The 23,161-nt window shown below is 40.0% G+C and overlaps 1 protein-coding gene across 1 annotated transcript; it reads right to left on the bottom strand.

The window, feature by feature from the left end:
* Positions 1–993: 993 nt before the first annotated feature.
* On the bottom strand, positions 994–8,389 carry hdhd5 (haloacid dehalogenase like hydrolase domain containing 5). Its single transcript, XM_010866208.5, has 8 exons — positions 7,875–8,389; positions 5,358–5,561; positions 4,972–5,084; positions 3,458–3,551; positions 3,060–3,093; positions 2,796–2,970; positions 2,344–2,532; positions 994–2,248 (listed from the first exon to the last, which is right to left on the bottom strand). Exons 1-8 carry the CDS (start codon positions 7,986–7,988, stop codon positions 1,828–1,830), a joined length of 1,344 nt encoding a protein of 447 aa, XP_010864510.4. The 5' UTR covers positions 7,989–8,389; the 3' UTR covers positions 994–1,827.
* Positions 8,390–23,161: the final 14,772 nt, after the last annotated feature.

The raw sequence follows: 23,161 nt of genomic DNA, 5'->3' as shown, positions 1-23,161 counted from the left end.
ACCGGATTATTAACCCAAATACAAAGTGAGTCATATGGCTGCCACACAATATATAAAGTTTGAGAGAATGGGCAGACTTGTTTAAGCTGACAAAGTCCTCAAATAACCACTGCTTACAACAGCAGCACATCCCTGATCACACAACGGTTTGAACTTTGAAGTGGATGAGGACAAAAGAAGTTCATACCCGATAGTAGATAGGGATACTTAATAAAGTGGCTGGTGAGTGTACAGGAGGATAATACTGACAAGCCTGGACAGAGACATAACCAACAGAAAAAGGGAAATACTTTATAGCACATGAAAGTTACTATCAGTTAAGAGACTGGTCTACACACTCTACATATGTGGACATTAAATGGGGTGATATACAGGTGCTGGTCATAACATTTTTATATCATCAAAAGGTTGATTCATTTCAGTAATTCCATTCGAAAAGTGAAACTTGTATAATGTATACATTCATTCCACACAGACTGATATATTTCAAGTGTTTATTTCTTTTAATTTTGATGATTATAACTGACAACTAATGAAAACCACAAATTCAGTATCTCAGAAAATATGAATTTAAAGTTTCACTTTTTGAATGGAATTACTGAAATAAATCAACTTTTTGATGATATTCTAATTTTATGACCAGCACCTGTATACATGTGGATTGTTGAAGTAAACAAATTATAAATGCCTGGTGAGGTTTGTTTAATTGTCTCCCTGGGGTTGTTTTTTGATTCTGTGCATTTACACAGACATTGTTTGCTCTTTGTCGGTTAGGCTAGATATCTGCAAACACAGTGTGACAACTACTGATGTAAAACAGGCTTTTAAAAACACATACAAATTGAAACCCTATCAGAAGCCTACATATACGCTTTGTAAGTCTAGGACAAAGGTCTGTTAAGTGATGTATTTAGCTGACAGAATCTTCATCTAGCCACATGAATGATGACCCTAACACAGATACCTGACACACCTTAAACAGAAACACGCAACTCAACTTCCAGACATTTTAATGGCAGTATTGTATGGTAAATGTAAACGAACATTCTACACTGGATGTCATTCTTTGTATGTAGAAAGACAGTATTTAACTGAGTGAGGTTATTCTATTAGTAGTTTTACAAAGGAAATGTGTTTCATAGACGTGTATTTTAGACATTCATCAGTGAAGTCAAGCCATAAGCCTGCGTTCACACAGACACCCTAACTCGCTTCTCTGGGTAAAAGATTAACATGGCCTGCATGTTAAATTACGATGTTTTTCCCCCCACTAATCAGTCACATAAGATCTTTTAACCAGATTTCTTTCAGAACTGATCTGAACGGTCCAAAAAAGATTGAGATCGGAACGTTTGTGTAAACACAGCCTTCAGCTGGGCATACATTGTATGGCTTAGATGTGCAAACATCAACACATTTCCTTGTGCTGCATCCAGCTTTAACTATCCACAAGCCAAGGATGTGATGCTCGCGTGACACAATGGGACCCTAGTAGATCTCACCCTGCTCTTCTCAGTTGTCGTGGGTTGATTTTGCCTATGGTTTTGATCACATGCTAACCTCTCAGTGACCACTGGCAGTAACACTTGCCCAATCATTGAATGTGCAACATCCAACATATCTGAAAAATATTCCTACGTCCTTTGCGGGCTTTGAGATCAGCAATGAACTGTACTGTTTAGAACGTCTCACCAGTCTTAGCCCAAGTTCCTACGATTTCCACCGGGATCACAAAAATTAGACTATATAGTGTATGCCCGGCATTAAAGAACCAGAAATCTAAGGTACAGGACTGGACTTGGTGGTGCAGTATTGAGACTCAAACCCCTACTCCAGAGGCCATCCCTCCTGCTGGAACACCAGCTCCACCGCCTCCTTCACGTCGTGGACCAGGAACGAGGGCTGCGTCAGGTTGGGGTCGAAGCGGAAGTCCCTGTGACCGTGGAAGACCTGATGCTCGGTGAGCGTGTGCCCGGGGTCGGGGGGCAGCTCCTGCTGGTCCTGGCTGTACACCCCGGTGCACACCAGGATTGAACTGCACCCCATGGGGAGGGTCTCCTGACACGCTAACAGACCCGCCGCCCCGCCCATCTCAGCGCGGGTCATTCCGTGAGTTCCCTCCAGCGGTTGGCTCTGGGTCTCCCCTCCGCCGCTCTGCTTAAGGAGCATCTGGGTCCAGGAGTCACGGGAGGCCTCTAAGTAGCGGTTGTAGAGGTTGGCGCCGTAGATATCCGCCATGGGGTTGTCCCTGTCAGGGAGAGGCGAAAAGGAATGCGGACCACAGTGGGTTAAAACAGTTAAGCCAGGCGGAGACGGATGAGACCCGAGGGGACGGAGCCTCACCCGATGGCGTAGAGTCTTTCCACGGGTCGCGTCCAGCCCAGACTCTCGGCCTGCTGTCTGACGAGCAGCTCAGCGTAGTTGTAGGTCACCATGCTGGGCTTGCCAATCAGAGCTTCGTACTTCAGCTCGCAGCCCGTCACCTTCCTGTACAGGCTCTCCAGACACACCAGGAACATGCCGTGACCAAACCTAGCAAATGGAGGACATTCGCAAGAACTTAGCAATGGGGTTCGCTGGGAATGAGCGGAATCTTTCCCAGATTCACACTGATATTTTGTAATTCCGCAAACATTCCTGTCCAGAACGACATACAATATAAGAGAAATTCACAGTGACAAATTTCTTGTTGATTCTGGTATTTGAATTAAGGACCTTTCGATTATCGGTCCAGTGCTCTAACCACAAGGCTATCTGCCACCCAGATGAAATGCTGTGTTAGTGCGTGTTCCCACCTGGGGTTCTTGGCCTCGGCCATCCACATCAGGTCCATGTTACAGGCTAGCACTGGGAGGTGAGGGTAGTGCAGTGATGTCAGGGCGTCCCCAGGCCTCCCATTGGTTAACAGCACATCCATGATCAGCTGAAGGTTGGTCTCCCATCTGACTGGCTCACCAAATAGAATGACGGCTGAGAAAAAAAGCAAGGGTAAAGACAGCCAGTCAGAAGTCGATTTTCTGTATGTTTCAAAATGTGTGATTTTTGTTGTTGAATAATACCTTCAATTGGGGGTAGCTCTTTGGTTGGTGGAACCTGGAAGTCACAATTCATCGCTGTTAGCATGCATGTTGGACATGCTATGTAGATAAATGCAAATTTTATATAGTTACAAACCAGGTGGTTAAAACACTGAATACCGAATGTCTAAAAGCGGTAGTATAATACAACATGACAATATTATCCCTTCTTATCATGTTCTTACCTGGTTTGTAACAGACAAAAGGCCTCCGGGGTTTGTAGTAGATTGCCAATTTTCAGGCAATCATCGTTGGGTCATGCCTAAGAACAGCTCTTAGCCGTGTTATATTGGCCATATACCACCCCCTGTCGTGCCTTATTGGTTAAACATTTCCTTTAGGTCTCCTTCACATACCATTTGCAGCGACACAACACTTACCGTGTCTTTGGGTCTCCTGCTGTGATCCACAACATCCTGCAGAGGATACGCTTCCCTCAGCATATCTATAGTCACAACGTTCTGGAAACCCAGGCTGGTGTTTGTTAGGTTAAGGCAGAAAATAAGACAAATGCAACACATTCAATGAGATCATTGCAGTGAGATGGAAAAAACAATTTTGGCATTAAAAGGACCAACTACAATTGCTTCATATATATACTTTATCATTTACAAAATGCATCAGTTTTGTTACATTTTAGAAATAATCAATGTCACATGCAATTATTTTTCATTGTTTTTCGTCCTGGGTCCCGGTGGGAAGCACCATAACCTATCAACTGAGTTACACAACCTCAAATGTGGTCATGCAATATATTATGCAAATGTGACGATTGTCCAGTAATTGCTGTCCAAATGTGCCTGAGGCCTACTATTAATCAGACATCCCAAACACTTAATAATTTGTTAATTAAGTTAAACAAGTTCATTTATGAATAGTTCTTATGTAAGGTTCATGTTAATTGTAATGTGGCTATGTAAATTGCTGAACATCTGTACAATGAATGAGACATGTTAAGTCTACTTCTGAGTTTGGTTGTAAAGCGGTAGTTTTTTTGTTGTTGTGTAAAAACCTTTTAATTTGGGGCGTCCGTTAATGTTACTCTGTTATCGTAACTACATTTGATTATTATGTTGTGTAGGTTAACGTAAGGAAAACAAAATGATTACTTTGGCTTGGCTCATCTTGCTAATTTATGGTCCCAGAATTAACAACAGTTACTACTGGAGGCATCCAAAATAATTAACAGTCATAAACCCTGCCTATTTCTACATTTATTTTTCTTAAAATCGTATATTAAACACAACCACACTGCTAACCGTTTGACTAATGTTAAATGATGACTTATGTTCATTTTCAGTTTCACTGCAAAGCCTATTTTGACTGTTTTATTTAGTTGAATCCTTGCTGGAGGAATATATGGTAATATCTCAAAGTGTTTACGTCTAAACATGCGCTAGCACGAGTATTGTAATACCTGTTTGTTGCCCATTTGAATGATATCAGGGTTCTTTTTAAGCCTGGGGAAGGTCTGTACTCTGACCTTGTGCTCTTTGACCAGTTTGTTGTTTTGTAAATACTGTCAGTATTTTTGGCACCTGTTTATTATACTCATGTGTTAAAGAAAATTTCACTCTGGCAAAAAAAAAAATCTGGGTCGACCATCACAGTACGCAAACAGTGTGAAGCCTCAAATCATGTTAAAAAGTCATTTGTTTGATATGCGAAATGATATTTCTTTTAACAATTGAAACATATTAATCCATGCGTAACGTATTGATATTATTCTAACACCTTCAAATGACTAGAATGGTCTTTACCATATCTGTGGACCTCTGGAGTTGACCCTGAACCACACTGCTGCTTTACTATATCACTTGGTAAGTAATTTGTACAGTTATATCAATCATGTCATCAATCACATCCAGCACTAATGTGCTGAATCAAAGGATACTTGCGAGCCACGTCCAGCACTGGGCCCTGGCCCGACACCAGCACACACATGTTGTGGTACTGAGTGAACACACGCAAAGGACTGTGGGACAGCACCACTTGGTCTGGAGACACCTGCCGGGGAAAAAACGCCCATAAAACAACAGGTGAAGCGCAGAGACGGTAATGATGCATTTAAGACAACTGGGAAATTGCAGCCCTGACTTCAACAAAACCGAGAACATTAATTATTTTAACGGTCATCCAACTCGCTTTTTATTAGCTGAAGCTCACTGAAGTCACAAATTGAACTAGTTATATACCGACTTCCCAGTTGTCGTAAGCACACCAATTGTGCTGGATTGTTAGGAGAAATATATGGCAACGTGAGCAGGACGCATCCCTCACCTCAACCTCCAACTGGTGTGACAGTTGTTCAGCCTTGGTCTGCCTCATTGAGTTCCCTGCATTGGTCACAAACACCACAGGCACCTTGTACTTCCCCTTCCTGTCCACCAGGTTCCTGAAGATCTGTTTGGCTGCGGGGATGGGTGTACGGCCTCGCACAAGCACCCCGTCGATGTCGAAGAGGAGACCAAAAGTGCCCCGGCCCTGTGGAAACAGACGGACGGATGTCAAAGTCGAGCGTGTTGGATGACTGGTGAGGTGGAGGACGGTGGTTGGATTGTCAAGTGCAATAGGTGAATCTCTTCCTGGATTTGGAGACTTGCTGGTAATGGTCTTGCTAACTGCAAAGTAACTGTCACGTATACAGATACCTTGTCAGTGCTGGTAACATAAACAGAAATGTTTTGTCTTATGGTAGGGGTGTTTAATCAGCACGTTTACTGCTCTGTTGGAACTTCAGTTATCAGTTCATCATGCCGGTGGAATGAATTCAGTTTGCATCGCAAAGCTGTGCCAAAGAATGTATTAAAGCCATGGGTTTGATGCATTTACCTAGTCTGATTAATACAAACTCCTATTCCTGTGGGCCACGTCAGCCAGGTTAGTAAAACCCCTGTCTAATTCAAAACCAAATATAAATTCAGCCTGTTGGCCTAGATTGTTAGGTTGAAGATACATTAGTTACTTGATGATGACAGAGAAACAATAATACTACGTAGAAAATCATTCGATTTCTATTTGTATGAGCGCAGATAGGTTTTGGGAAAGTTTCTCCAAAGACTTTGGTTGTTTGACTAAACCTTATGCATAAGCGAATATTGCTCGGAAGAAACACTTATTTTGCCTTTTAGTTAGATTCAGGCTTGTGCAAACTGGTCGAAGTGCGCACATTATTGTTCAAGCTAGCGCCAACTAGCACAAATATGGTTTCATGTTTGCTAGATAGCCATCAACGAATCGCTGAATTATGGCGATGCATCTAACGCAATTGATGGCCCAAATGATTTTTTGATTGGTTTAGGTGTTTACTTTGTTAATTCTGTGTTCCGTAGTTATGTAAAGGGTCCATCAAATTTAGTCCCATTAGAAATGAAAGTCTGTGTTCATTGTTCCAGAATCAAAGGTTGGAAGTGACACTGCTTCAAACAGGTCAGTATGCTCATAGAACCCATATACAACTCATTGCCGATAGGTGGCGTTAAGTTGCACAGGGCACCTTTAAATGTTTTTTTTTGAATACACTAGTGATATCAGCAATAAGTGAGCCCTTCAACAAACTGCTACTTTTCGTGTACATGAACAAACAATGGTCATGTAATACAATTATTTCTTTACAAATATGTTGGGGTATTTTGGCAGTTATGAAATGACAGAGTGGATAAAGATAGCGGAGCAACACTAAACAGCAGAGTTGGAGGATTCTGACTGGGGTGTCCAATGGAGAAGTTATGCGTGTCAAGAACGTTGGAATTACATCAGCAGATCCTTTCTCTATTTTCCTCCCCAAACACAACATGGAAAACAAAATTTCGATTACTGGAACTAAAGTGTATTGTGAATCCCAAACAAGTTCTGTTGTCATTTGTTGCTTACAAAGGCGTAAGCAGGTGCCAATTTGTGATTAACCATTCTTTTAACTGGAACGGGTGGAGGGTGATTTGGGAATCAACATTGGTTTCACAACACAGAAGAGATTCCAACAAGACACTGATAGCCCAGATTCAAAAATAACACAAAGCCTAATATTTACTGCTACTACAGTGCCCTCCATAAGTATTGGAAGAGTAAAGTAAAAAAATATATTTTGCAGGACACTCCAGGCATTTTAAAAGATGACAGAGAATTATGAGGGAAACATAGACTGTCACCTTTTATTTCATGCTGTTCCAAATCAATCACATTACCTGAATTTCTTGGGTAAACCCCCACTAGTGATTAGCTGTCTGAAGAGAATATCATGCGATGTGTCTGTATTTGAAATGTGAATGTGAGCATCCTCACAGTTTTTGATAAAAAAGCCAATTTGTATAAGCATAATAAGTCCAAAATGATTTGCATTGTAGCCAATGGTATGGGTGAGGGAAAAAAGCAAGCAACACTTGCAATTATAGTGCCCCATGAATCTGCACTACTCAGGCAAATTAACAAGCATTATATAATCAAAATAATGTTGTTTTTTCTAAATGAATTGGCTTAATCTCTAACCATTTTTCAGTGTGCTCCATCTTAAAATATGCTTTATTTATACACAACATTTTTTTTACATACTTTCACAATACTGACAGGCAAACGTTTAGATTTCCAAGTAAGGTGAAAACAATCAGTGGCATTGTACGGAGACATTCATATGATCGAAATCACTGGGAACTGGATAACCGTACAGTGCAACATAACACATTTATAGCATATCATCTACCAAGAAAATGGTAAGTAGACATTGAATGAATGACGACACAATCTGAACACGCCGTCACTCGTCAGTGGAGCGGCCAGAAGCAAAAAACAAACTACACTTACCGGGGTGTAACTCCGCGATGAGACATACAGTTTTTTTACTGTTGATGTATGGGTTGACTTCAGGAGTCGCAAACCAAATGTTAAAACGTTAAATCTTTGCAGTAACTTTGCCATTTCCACTAAGTTGCAGTACCGTACTTCTGTATCAGAAAGCCACAGTACAGTAGCTAGTCGCTAATGTTAGCTAAAAATAAGTAGTTACAAAAACAACTGCGCAAAAGTACACACTAAAAGAGCTAACTACAGCTATATCATACAAAACCATATAAAGTACACAGCAAAAAGATTGCCATATCTAAAACTGAAAACTGACTTAATCAACTTCCGTTATCTGCCATTATTTAAAAAAACAACTAGCTATACTCTCTTCTCTGGGTTGGGAGTTTGCTGACGTCTCTATGTCGCGCATGCGCACATCTATCCACATGGATTTTATAAGCAATAAACTCAAACCGCATACTATATAGTATGCCAGATTGGTATACTAGAATATTAGTTTGTCCCAAACCATAGTGCACTGAAAGTAGTATGCCAAAATTCCCGGGTGGTCTACTATTACATATAGATTGTCGAAGTATGCATCCGTGCATGCTTTTTTGGGTAATGAACCACAACCACTTGCCAGTGTTGCAAGATATTAAAAGAGAAACAAGGGGTTTCTCAGGGGTGGGTAGCAACGCGTTACAAGTAACGCAAATGAGTAAATGAGTACAGTTTCAGAGGAACGAGTACTTTCTTAGTTACATTCTCCGGCTGTACTTTTCTCTTACTCAAAAAAAAATCGTACTCTTTACTCCGTTAAATTTCACCAACTCTTTCGTAACAATTTTGTCTTTAGTCGTTGGTCAAAAAATATTGAGTTTTTTCGTTTCGTGATTTGAGGTTGTGGTGATGTGTTCGCTCCCGCTCCTTTAAATATGCATCGGATTTCGAGCACAGACATACCTAATTAAATGACAGACACCGACACCGAGATGGAAAGTTGTCAACTGGAGGACGTTGACGAGGGAAATTCCAATCCCTGGCCACAGTTGCACGACATGTTTCTATTTAAATTTAAAATAGGCAACACAGTCATCATAAAATATATTTTTTAAATTCCCAAACACGAAACCATCTCTGCTTAAACCAACTCAAGATTAGCGAACCGGCTCGCGCTACTTTTGTACGCATAGCTAAATCCTATTATCACTTTTTTGTCATTGAAGTACAGTACAACGAAATGCAGTAAAATATACTAATTATAATGTAATATTCTAGCTAATTTACAACATATAGTAACACTACAGCTTGTTAGTATATTTGTATTAGTGGTTCATCGAATTGTATTATTTAGTAATGAACTTTAGTTAGCAACATTTTGTTTTTTGCAAGAGACTCATTCTGCAAAGGCAGAAACCGAATTCTGGAAGCTACAATGGGGGGACACAATTTTATTTAGTCATAGCACTTCGCACTTGGCTGGAGTAATGATACTGTTTAATAAGTTCCCTGGTAATGTAATCAACTATGGGGTGCCGAATGTAAAAGATTGTTAAACATTTTTAGCTGTTACATTTTCAACATTTAGCTCACTTTCCTCACATTTGAGACAGAAATTATATTATATATCTCTAAATGTTATATCTAAATCTATAGCGCGATTTGAAGCCACTGCAGTGGGTGTGGTTTCCTTGGGGATTTGAATATTTAGATATAACATTTAGATATAACATTTAGATTTAGATTTAACATTTAGATTTAACATTTAGATTTAACACGTATAATATATATATATATATATATATATATATATATCTATATATCTATATATATATATCTATATATATATATCTATATATATCTATATCTATATCTATATCTATATCTATATCTATATCTATATATATATATATATATATATATATATAACATTTCTGTCTCAAATGTGAGGAAAATGCGCTAAATGTTGAAAATGTATCAACTAAAAAATTTTAACCAGACTTTTACATGCGGCACCCCATAATCAACTACATAAGTGATACAAATTGGCTAATGGTGATTTCGGAAATAAATGAGGTAAACTATATTTTATTATGTGTATATGGATATAACAAAGAGGCTCTGAACAAAAAAATATTTTTATCCTTGAGCGAGTTGATAGAAGAATGGAAAATGTATAACGCGTCAGACAAGATTATAATTGGAGGTGACTTTAATGTGGTTCCTGATCTCTGGTTGGATCTGTCCCATCAAGGGGCCGGTGTCATAATTATAATGAAATTATAGTTAAATTGACTACAAGCGCAAGTTTGACTGATTATTGGAGAAGGATTAATCCAACTACTACCCAATACACTTGGTTTGATGCTTCTAATAATGGACAGTGCTCAATAATTGATTATTGGTTAATTTTTTCGATGTGTAGATGTGACTCTATCCTCAATCCTGTATGGACATTCAATAATAACCTTCCAGAGAATACTGACTTTTGCAAGGAAATCAATCAACTGATTGAAGATATTGGTCATTTGGAAACAGCAAAACATCCCTAGTGAAATTAACTCCTTATGCAGCAAGGCTGAATTATCTTTGGAAGAACACATTAGTTTAAATAATCTGAGAAAAGTTAGTAGTGCATTCCCCATATCCCCCAGCACAATAATATAGCAGCGTAACACCTTGGAACTGAGACGGGGGGGGTCCGGTGACACTGTGGCCCCCGGAGAGGGCCCAACAGGCAGGAAATCAATCCACCCACATTGCCAGGCATCAACCAAAGGGACACCCACCAACCACAACCCCCCTGAATGAGGGTCGAGTATTGCTAGCAGCGTAAAGCCCAATTGCACAAGTGCGCAACAGAGAGTCAACAACAAGCCAGTGACTCTTCCCCCGAAAGGCATTGGAGAGAGGGCATCCCAGTGGCGACGAGAGCCCACCTGGCAAGACGGCAAGTGTGGACAGTATCAAGCCTACTGGTCACCTTCATGCCCCCGGGCCAGGCTACACCTAATTATAAACCGTGCTGTAGAGATGAGTTTTTAGTAGACAATTGAAAGGTTTTTTGGGATACGACAATGCAGCCGTCGAGGTTCACAGTGAGATCTGCTAACAACGCTCTTTGTTTCTTGGGTCCTAAAACGAGCATTTCTGTTTTATTTGAGTTTAAGAGCAAGAAATTCTCTGTCATCCACTTCCTAATATCTGAAACGCATGCTTCCAAAGTAGCTAATTTAGGGGCTTCTCCATGCTTCATTGAAATATATAACTGTGTGTCATCAGCATAACAGTGAAAGTTAATATTGTGATTTCAGATTACATCGCCCAGAGGGAGCATATATAGTGAGAACAATAATGGGCCGAGAACCGAGCCTTGAGGAACACCAAAGCATACCTTTGACTTGTCAGAGGATATGCCATCCACACTAACAAACTGATATCTTTCAGATAAATAAGATTTAAACCAGGCTAGAACATGTCCACGTAGCCCAATATGGGTTTCCAGTCTCTCTAAGAGAAGGGAGTGATCAATAGTGTCAAAAGCAGTACTAAGATCAAGAAGCAGCAGGACGGATGCGGAACCTTTGTCTGAGGCCATTAGAAGGTCATTTGTTACCTTCACGGGTGCAGTCTCAGTGCTATGATGGGATCTGAAACCGGACTGGAGTATTTCATAAATGTTATTTGTCTTTAGGAAGGCATTCAGTTGTTGGGAAACACATTTTTCTAAGAGAGGAACATATTAATTGTTTAATATGTCGGGATCCAGATTAGATTTTTTTAGAAGAGGCTTAATTTCCGCTATTTTTAGTGAGTTTTGTACGCATCCGGAGGAAAGGGAGCAATTTATTAAGTTCAGCATTGGCTGACCTAGCACAGGAAATAGTAATTTTGTTGGAATCGGGTCTGGCTGAGAGTTTGTGGGTTTAGAACTCATTACAAATTTAGTAAATGTGTCGAGCGATACGGTATCAAAAAATGCAAGTGTCCCCATTGACACCTGGTCAGGGAGGTTTAACTGGTCGACGGCATTTATTCCCAGTTACTAAGAGAAAGTTATTGCCCGGCTGCAGGAGCTGTGCCGGGGGGCTAACAAAACTATCGTTTCTACCTGTTGGCACTGACGCAGATTTTTCTATTTCTACACTAGCATAATCCTTGCCTGACATTTGCGTCAGAAGCCGAGCCTCTAACTCTGCTATCTTTAACTGAAGACGAACGTTCTCCTCAGTGTTGTCACTACAACAATTACAGTGATAAGGCATTGTAATGATACTTAGCTTTGGGTGTTCAGGGATGAGTAGTTCCGTTAATTATGTCCAAAAAGAGTCCCGGTGTAGTAAAGTTGGGTAAGAGGTCAACAGATAAATATTGCGTTGGTAAAACTCTTAAAATAGAATTTTGACCAATTAGTTTATATAGAGTAAATTCAAAAAAGTTTGGCAGGTAGCCAGGTAGGTAACAACAGGCAGAGTACAGCACGTCAACAATCCCACAATGCAGTTCGTAATAAGGTATAATCCACCAGATAATTACGATAAAGGTGGTATATAGGCACTATAATTTGAATCAATGGTTGGTACATTTAAGATTAAGTGGTTTTAAAAGCCTTTCCGATGTGGCATCATATACCTAGGTACTTGTTTGAAAAAATTGGGGGGCTTGACTTTCTTTTAAAATGTGACTTTGAGGTAAATAAGATCCCTATTAAGCTGTCAAATTTTCATAGACATGTATGAGAAAGGTGTTTTGTTTGTTAGTGATCTGCTGGATTGCAATGGTGACCTTTTGGACTGTAAGGCCTTCATAGACAGATTTAGTTTGAATTGCACTCGTAAAGTTCAGTAAGATATGTAATGCGATCCCTCATTCGTTGATTCAGTTAATCCAAAATACCTTATTGTACTCTAATGTTGAATATGTGTTGCCAAATCTAGAGATAAATGGTTTCAGTTTAACAGATCTTAAGTGTAATAACAAATATATTTTTGCAGCTTTCAAGTCAAAAGTGTTTCATGTCTACAATAGATGGCTCTATGCTCAAGTTATTGCTGAGCAACTTTTGTATATAATGCCAAAGGCTCATTCTAAATTTATGAAGTGGCCTATTTCCCCTTAGGCCAAAGAAACTCATTTCAAAATACTCCATAAGGTCTACCCAGTTGCGCAATTTCTTAAAGACATTTTGATGTAGAACCTTGTGCCTTTTGCAACATGGCGGACGAAACAGAAGACAACTTGTTTTTCTCATGCCCTGTGTCCAAAAGATTTTGGTCAGATATGATTAATTGGTTATCACTTAAGATTGATGGCATCCCAACTTTCATATCTTTCTTTATATGGACAATCTTAACTCATCTGTTTCAGACATGGTTAACATGATCATCCTTATGGGTCAATATCATATTCACTGTACTAAATAGCCCTCGTTTGTGTTTTTTAATTGACTTGTATTTCTTGTCTCTTAAGAAAATATATTCCAGTAAAAGTAAGAAGATATTTCACAATTCTTACTTTTTTTATTTATATCCCTTGTATTCCTCCTCAGAATTATTTATGATTGCCTATTCTTTATGCATATCTAATTATTGTTTTCCTTATTTTTAGCCTTTAAATCCCCTGTTTTCTATTTTATGTTTTTATGTCCGTATTCTCCACAAGATTTTGTATGTTTGTTATTATGTGTTCAATATTTTCTTTTTTTAATAAATTAATAAAAATAAACTAATTAGCAACATACTCCGTCTAGCTAGCTAGATTTTAGTTGAAAGCAATTGCTGCCAACCAGGTGGCATAGTTGCAATGCAGTCAGTCATTCCACCCAAGACCTGACTTACTAATAACAAATATTTGATTGACAAGATGTACTGAGCATTACTACACAACATAAATATTTTTTTTGACCAGTATGATGGTCTTAATTTGCAAGAATCTTATTTCCAACACAGATTAATAATAGAAATACAGTATTATTTATTTTTGCAATTTATTTTGTTTTCTATTCTGCGTGCCTATAAAACAAATGCCTATTCAAACATTAAAAATGCAGTTTGCATTTGTATTTCTAAAATAATTTTTCCTTGTTGTTACTATGGCACTAATGTCTTGAACAAAATATGTAACTAGTACTCAAGTACTTTTTTGACCAAGTACTCTTTTACTCTTACTTGAGTAGTTTTTTCAGGTGGTACTTCAACTTGTACTTGAGTATATTTTAGGACAAGTAACAGTACTTCTACTTGAATACAGATTTTCAGTAATCTACCCTCCACTGTATACATTATGTGTTTGTATATACAGTGGGGAAAACAAGTATTTGATACACTGCCGATTTTGCAGGTTTTTCCCCACTTACAAAGCATGTAGAGGTCTGTAATTTACACTCACCTAAAGGATTATTAGGAATACCTGTTCAATTTCTCATTAATGCAATTATCTAATCAACCAATCACATGGCAGTTGCTTCAATGCATTTAGGGGTGTGGTCCTGGTCAAGACAATCTCCTGAACTCCATACTGAATGTCAGAATGGGAAAGAAAGGTGATTTAAGCAATTTTGAGCGTGGCATGGTTGTTGGTGCCAGACGGGCCGGTCTGAGTATTTCACAATTTGCTCAGTTACTGGGATTTTCACGCACAACCATTTCTAGGGTTTACAAAGAATGGTGTGAAAAGGGAAAAACATCCAGTATGCGGCAGTCCTGTGGGCGAAAATGCCTTGTTGATGCTAGAGGTCAGAGGTGAATGGGATAGGGCTGTCAATGAATATTCTAAATTCGAATATATATTCGAATAGATTTTAAAAAATAATTTCGAAGGTGAATATTTGATTATTTTTTTTTGAAAAAAACATTTGCAGTAGCAGAGGTTGTCTGGCTGTCTGCTTTGCGAGTGGGCGCGCTACCGCGCCTGACGGTACAGATCCATATGTCCGACACAACTGAAGCGTGGTGTTCGCGATGTCATACAGCCATGGTTGATGCTCCACGCCCCTGACCAGCAGCTGATTGGATGAACGCGTGATGTGGGTCTGGCTACTTGAGAATTTCAACAGTGTCATGGCGGCTCGTTGAGAATACGATCTCGTATTTTACAAAAATAGTTCACTGAAACGTGTTTCTGAAAACATTTTAAGCGAGAAATAGGCCACGCAGTTGCTGAATCTGTCTTCATTTCAGCTCAACAAAGGTTCGTTTGAAAGATATTCGTCTACTTCTACTGGATAATCTACAACTGTGAAACTTCAATAAATGTAAATATTTGTTTCAATCACTGAAGGAAGCCTGCTATATTTGGCACAATAGTAGCGACCTTATATTGCTTGCACAAAACTCTTGATCAGTGTTGAAGTCTAACACTTCCCCGAGTTGGTTTAATGGATAGGAGAATAACACACAGGAGTCCGGTCAATTACCGTATATTCCGTTTATTACAAAAGCTTTTGGAGACAAGTGTCGCTGCACAATGTCTGAAATTCAACAGTCACATCAGCATTATTTATACTTCAAACACGCCTAAAAAGTGGAGGCGTTAAGCTAGCCAAGCAAGTGTGCCATTGGTCCAATTTATGTTCTATACCTTATATGTATAAATGCAGCACAAGCATCCTCTTGCCCTTTGTGGTTTTCTGGCTTGTCTCTATTCTGAACTCAGCCCTGTTCCAGACTATGTGTATGTGTCGTTAACCTGTTTCCTGTTTTGTCAAAGACAGGCTGTCTGCTCTCCTAAGACTTCCTGTTTCCTACTTGTAACATTCCAGTTTCAGCTTATGATATAGACACTTAATATTTTGCCTGAATGCTCACAACAGTTTAACAACTTATTCAATCAATATATCTACATCAGCATTCAAAATGTGATTATTGTTGTTCATTTTAAACCATTATTGCGCAGAGAGCGTGAGGGGGAGAGAAAGTGCTTGAGCGAGCGAGCGAGCGAGCATGAGGTCTGCGGTCTTGGTCATCATTTGATTTACTTGTTACTTGTGTAGGTAATACGTTGTCAAATATGTTTAAACTCAACTACTTGTACAGGTAGTCAATTTATGTCTCTTTGTATTAATTTGTCCTGTTATTGACGTAATGCGCGTCATTGACAAAATGTCCATTAATTAATACAAACTATTCGAACCAGATGTTCGAATAGTTCGAATATTATGTGTTTTTTTAGAGGGAATATTCTAACGTCATTTTTGAGGAATTTTGACAGCCCTAAAATGGGACGACTGATTCAAGCTGATAGAGGAGCAACTTTGACTGAAATAACCACTCGTTACAACCGAGGTATGCAGCAAAGCATTTGTGAAGCCACAACACGCACAACCTTGAGGCGGATGGGCTACAACAGCAAAAGACCCCACCGGGTACCACTCATCTCACTACAAATAGGAAAAAGAGGCTACAATTTGCATGAGCTCACCAAAATTGGACAGTTGAAGACTGGAAGAATGTTGACTGGTCTGATGAGTCTCGATTTCTGTTGAGACATTCAGATGGTAGAGTCAGAATTTGGCGTAAACAGAATGAGAACATGGATCCATCATGCTTTGTTACCACTGTGCAGGCTGGTGGTGGTGGTGTAATGGTGTGAGGGATGTTTTCTTAGCACACTTTAGGCCCCTTAGTGCCAATTGGGCATTGTTTAAATGCCACGGCCTACCTGAGCATTGTTTCTGACCATGTCCATCCCTTTATGACCACCATGTACCCATCCTCTGATGGCTACTTCCAGCAGAATAATGCACCATGTCACAAAGCTCGAATCATTTCAAATTGGTTTCTTGAACATGACAATTAGTTCACTGTACTGAAATGCCCCCCACAGTCAAATCATAACCAATATCCAACTATTACGTACTAGAATAAGTTAAACTTCATCAACTCTATTAGAAGGATATATTTTATTGCAACTACATTCCAGCCTTAGCTTAATTTGAGAAAAAAATATGTATTTGTCCTTATATTGAAAGATACATGTTTTAATTGAGACGTATGAAGGCTTGTATTATTATCGATTACCTGTATTTCCTTAAACGAAGTGTCCTTGATCAGGGTAGCCATAATTGGTGTCTCAAAATCATTGCTCAAATGAATCTTTTCGGCCAGTGCTCATAGGGCCTGGAAGGCCCTGGTCGTTTCCATTCCGTAAGTCACATCCAGATCCCATGCTTGGGTTTCATACTCCAGGGCCAGCAGTTCTTGGTAATTGCCTGGGAGATGGATGGGCTGGCTTCAAGGTTGTTACCACGAATGATCAGACATACTATGACTGGGACGAGGCCTCTGGGTAACACCTCCCCACAAACATCTGCCATCAGATGTGAAACTCTTGCTCCAGGAGTGGACATGAAGCCAAAAGCCATGGTAGATCGACCAGTGGAATCAACCTGATTTGGCATGGGGACAATGTTATCCACTAAGGCACGGAGATGAGAATTACCAATGACCAGGACAAATTATAAGGAAAGAAAGTTAGAGATTTATCCCAATAATTAAATTTTTTTTATATATTGATTTCTTTTGTTGAAAATATGTGCACATCCTAAAACCTTCATAGTAAATTCTGAATGTGGGCTGTTAGGTTTTATCTAAAATAAACTAAAATGGGGCATTACAACTCCAAACTTACATCAAACAACACGCAATATAAAAGATGATGCACTAAATGATAACAGGAAAGGGTACACAGTACATACAGTTAATCAAACCAGTTACTCAACTTTCTACCCAAGTTGATCTCCTTCCGTCTTGGCTGTCTTAGAGTTTATGATGCTTAGGATGGGCATTGTATTACGAATGTGGCCAATTCTTTGCAGTCATGACATTCCATGACATTTCCGGCTGTCTAGAATGAGAACATTTGCTTGGAGACAAATATATTACAGGAATGCACAATGTTGGTCCTGGAAGGGCAAAACACTTTTGTTTTGTTTCTTAGAGGAAGTTAACACTCAGACCAACTCAACTGTACTCAGATGGTATCCCCGGTCAAAATAAGTCAGTAATGTGAGAATAAAGACCTGGGTTTTGGCCCTACGCGACCAACATTCAGGGCAGACATATGCTATAAATTTGTTAACATAGAGATGTCCATGGTGCTTTAAAGACCTCTCTGGGAATATTGCTATGAATACTTTTTAAGAGTTTTATTGTAAATAATCTAAATAAGCCAATAAGGAGAAGCTGTGTGTATTGATTTTCTGTCTCTACATTTGGCTATAAAAATCATTCAATCAATCAGAATTTTGCTCAGGGAAATGAAATTAACAACATATGCATACCAACATGAATCAAACAGCAAAACCAACAAATTGAGAAGAAATTTCCAACCTGAAAAAAATATATAACAGTGATTCAGTACAAATGTAAGCTGATCCAAGCAGAGTCCAAACAAGGACTGTCTGCAAATGGGGTTGGTCCTACTAACCTGGTTATATATTACAGGCCTATCAAATGAGAGATTTGTGAATGAGATGCTACCTGGCAACTGAAAGGACGATTGGGATAACTATAGCACAAGTTCATTTTATAGTCACTGGGCAACACAGACTTTCAACTCCCTCCAAAGATTTTCTATGGGGTTGAGATCTGGTGACTGGCTAGGTCACTCCAGGACCTTGAAACGCTTCTTACGAAACCACTCCTTCGTTGCCCGGGTGGTGAGTTTGGGATCATTGTCATGCTGAAAGACCCAGCCATGTTTCATCTTCAATGCCCTTGCTGATGGAAGGAGGTTTTCACTCAAAATCTCACGATACATGGCCCCATTCATTCTTTCCTTTACACGGATCAGTCGTCCTGGTCCCTTTGCAGAACAACAGCCCCAAAGCAGGATGTTTCCACCCCCATGCTTCACGGTAGGTATGGTGACATATGACATTCTCCCAAATCTTCTTCTGGATCATCCACATGCTCTCTAGCAAACCTCAGACGGGCCTGGCTTAAGCAGGGGGACACATCTGGCACTGCAGGATTTGAGTCCCTGGTGGCATAATGTGTTGCTGATGGTAGCCTTTGTTACTTTGGTCCCAGCTCTCTGCAGGTCATTCACTAGGTCCCCCCATGTGGTTCTGGGATTTTTGCTCACCCTTCTTGTGATAATTTTGACCCCACGGAGTGAGATCTTGCGTGGAGCCCCGGATCGAGGGAGTTTATCAGTGGTCTTGTATGTCTTCCATTTACTTATAATTGCTCCCACAGTTGATTTATTCACACCAAGCTGCTTACCTATTGCAGATTCAGTCTTCCCAGCCTGGTGTAGGTCTACAATTTTGTTTCTGGTGTCCTTTGACAGCTCTTTGGTCTTGGCCATAGTGGAGTTTGGAGTATGACTGTTTGAGGTTGTGGACAGGTGTCTCTTATACTGATAACAAGTTCAAACAGGTGCCATTAATACAGGTAACGAGTGGAGGACAGAGGAGCCTCTTAAAGAAGAAATCTTGCTTGTTTGTAGGAGACCAAAAACTTATTTTACCAAGGAATTTACTAATAAATTCATTAAGAATCCTACAATGTCATTTTCTGGATTTATTTTTCTCATTCTGTCTCTCATAGTTGAAATATACCTATGATGAAAATTACAGGCCTCTCTCATCTTTTTAAGTGGGAAAACTTGCACAATTGGTGGCTGACTAAATACTTTTTTGCCCCACTGTAATTACATGTTGGTGTTTTCAGTAGTAAAAACATTTGGTACTGTTCTGATGGAGCTAAAAACTGGAACAAAAACTACTTACAGAGGAAGTATGCAAACATACCTTTTCTTTTCAGTATCACATTCACACATGAAACATTAATTTTATATTTCTACAGATAAAATCCTTCTACATCTCTAAAGGTGATACAACAGTTAATATAAGTAATTGACATTAGATCATAGGCTCAATTGTTAAGTAATCACCAAGTGGTGATAATCACCTCCATTAACAAAAGGAATAATGGCCCTCATTTATCAAAAGTGCGTACACCAAATTTCCAGCATACACCTGGCGTACACCCAAAACCACGGTGACTTTGAGATTTATCAATATGGACGTTGGCGTACGGCACTCTCAAATCCTATGCCAGCTCAGGAGGTGGTGTACGCACGTTTTGAGTTAGTGCGGAAATGCGCAGAAAAAAATCCTAACGCACTGACAAACTAAAAGATATGATATAATATGACCCACTGTAAAAAACAACAACAACATAATAATTACAAACTTCAGTGTTTATTTTGTGTGACTTTACCAAAGCATTTGATTTATATGTATTCCTTCAGATGCGAGCCTGTGCGCTTTACATGACGTTTCAGGGTTAGGCCCGGCAGTTGCGCACGGACTGGTTTCAGTAATAAAAGGCTTTTAATGACCAAAATATCATTCTGACTGACAAAATAATAAAAATGACATTCTTCTTCTTTTAAATAATAATAATAGTAATATAAATAATAATAACGAAATTCTTCTTCTAAATAAAAATAAACGTCATTAATAATAAAAATCATAAAATAATAAGACGAATATTACAAATTGTCATGCAATTATTAATGTGAATGAATGGTACTCCACATCACATCATCATCACTATTGAACACCCCAATACATGTAACGTGATACGAAATGAAATGCTAATTGTTTCAAACGCGTGCTGAAAATTCATTGTGATGGGTCATTTGCTCATCCAAACAGCTTTATAAACTGGATTTCCACCGTACAACAATTCTCTATGATGGCTGACCTGGCGCTTTTAGAAGACGCATATGCGCCCTTGAGAAGGGAAAGAGTATTTCAAGATAGGCGAGATCTTCTGAATGAAGCAGATGAATGGCTGATGAGCAGATTCCGTCTTCCAAGGCATCTTCTCCTGAAACTGTGCAATAACCTGGAGCCCTACCTCCAACGTGAGACCCGGCGGTCAAGGGCCTTACCTGTTCCAGTCTAGGTTCTCTCCACACTGGGGTTCTTGGCCACTGGAACCTTTCAACGGGAGATTGCTGACAGGTCTGGTATATCCCAACCCACCATGAGCCGCGTGCTGTCATCCGTGCTGGCTGCCATCAGGACTCTTATCCCACACTACATACAATTCCCACACGACAATGCCCAGCAAACAATGATTAAAAGGGGGTTTTATGAGATTGCTGGGATTCCAAATGTCATAGGTGCAATTGACTGTACCCACGTGCGTCTGAAACCACCATCTGTTACATCAACCGCAAAAATTATCATTCAATGTGCAAATTATTTGTGATGCCAGACTCTGCCTATTAAATGTTGTGGCACGATGGCCTGGAGGCACCCACGGTGCCTTCATTTTTTAGCACAGCAGCGTGCGCAGACGGCTGGAGGAGGGCGCATTGAGGGGTCATGGTTATCTTTTAGGTGAGTACTAAGAGCAAATTTATTTTGCAAAATATATTCGTTTCCTAACCTCTCTTTTCCCCTTTAGGTGACAGGGGTTATCCTCTTTTAAACTCTTTGATCACGCCTGTGCCAAATCCCGTGACGCATCAGGAGCGCAACTTCAACCACGCGCACGCACAAACACGAGCCACTGTGGAGCGCTGCGTGGGGCTCCTAAAAGGTAGATGGCTCTGCCTGGCACATGCGGGGGGCACGTTGCTCTATTCGCCAAATAAGGTGTGCAACATCATTTTGGCATGTGCCGTCTTGCACAACATGGCTGAGGTAAACCGTGTGCCATTTGACGCGCTGGCCCCAGACCCAGAAGTGCCAGTGCAGCAGTGGGCAGCACCATCGGCTTTAGGAGCTATTCAGCTCAGACGGGACCTTGTTCGGCGGTTTTAAGGGTAAGGGTAATGTCGTCGGTATCTCCCCCACCGGTGATACCTTCCAAAGAAACCGTTCCGATGAGGGCTGCCACCCGCTCCTCGTTCGGTGTCAGCTGGAGACTTGGATCCGGTGGGCCTCCCCCAGTCTGACTCTGGCTCCTCTTTAGTGCCGAGACGCGCCTCTTTGTGGTGATCTTTGAATCGGACCACTTTTTTTCACCTACAATAAACAAGAAAACTCATGCTTATCTTGATCGGTCTATATTAAGCAATAAAGAAAACTCATGCTTAACTTGTATTAAGCAATAAAACATTCTTACCTCTGCTGGAGTGCGCTTCTCAACCCCCACACTATTAACAGCACTCGTAATTTGGGTCCATATTTTGTTTTTGTGGGCGCCTTTTATTCCGCTTTTTAAACTGCCAAATATATATATATTTTTTTATTTTTACCTCCCTGGTGATCGTCTCAATCTCCACGTCAGAGAAGTTTCTCTTTTTTGCCGTCTTCCGTGTGTCCATGGCATAAAATGAGGGCGTGGGGGAAGCGGAGACTTGAATTTATAGGGGCGTGTTATTCTAATGACGATCGTTTTCAGCCACGGCATTTATCTAGGGCAGGTATTCCGTACACCTGGATTTTAAAGGTACGCACAGCTTCATAAATCAGGCGGTGAGAGGAGTGTAAGCAAAATCTTACGCCAACATATACGCCCGTTTCTACGCAAGAATGATAAATGAGGGCCAATGGATCTAAAGCAGAGGTGTCAAACCGGTTCCACGGAGGGCCGAGTGTCTGCAGGTTTTTGCTCTCTCCTTGTACTTGATTGGTTAATTAGGTCACTGATTGGTTAGTTTCTACCCTCACCTGGTTGTGTAGGTATGAACTAGGAACCAATTTATAGGAAAAACCAAAAACCTGCAGACACTCGGCCCTTTGTGGAACCGGTTTGACACCTGTGATCTAAAGGCTATTCAGCAATTTGGAGTGTGGCCAATGGAATGGGTAGAGTACAATGCCAGCAACAATTGCAAATACACAGTGCCCCTTGATTTCTTTGCATATAATCAGTCTATATAGTCTCCTGAACATTTCCTACAATACATTCACTGCGGCGTATAGAATAGTTTTTTCTGTACAGGGCAATATTTATTTCATATCCTTTGAGTTACATTGTGGCCAATAGGATCTAGGATGGGTGGAGTAAAATGCCAGCAACAATTGCAAATACACAGTGCCCCTTGATTTCTTTGTATATAATTATTCTACCCACTCTCCTGAACATTTCCTACAGTACATTTTTACAATATACACTAAGCAAAGTGTCAAAATCTTTACATTTAATATGATTAAAATCGCGTTTTACCGCTGACTTCTATTTTGAAGGCAAAATCCGAAAACTGGAAGTCTTATTGTTGCTACAGAATCTCTAATGTTGCCTGCATGACGCTAATGGCAACAGCACCTATACAAACTACACGCAGAACTGCAGTAAACCGCGGTAGTAATAATAACGGCAATTTGTTAAGTTTAG

This window comes from Esox lucius, chromosome 19 (genome assembly GCF_011004845.1).
Source record: "Esox lucius isolate fEsoLuc1 chromosome 19, fEsoLuc1.pri, whole genome shotgun sequence".
Taxonomy (NCBI): Eukaryota; Metazoa; Chordata; class Actinopteri; order Esociformes; family Esocidae; genus Esox; species Esox lucius.
This window is presented reverse-complemented; position numbering and strand designations above follow the sequence as displayed.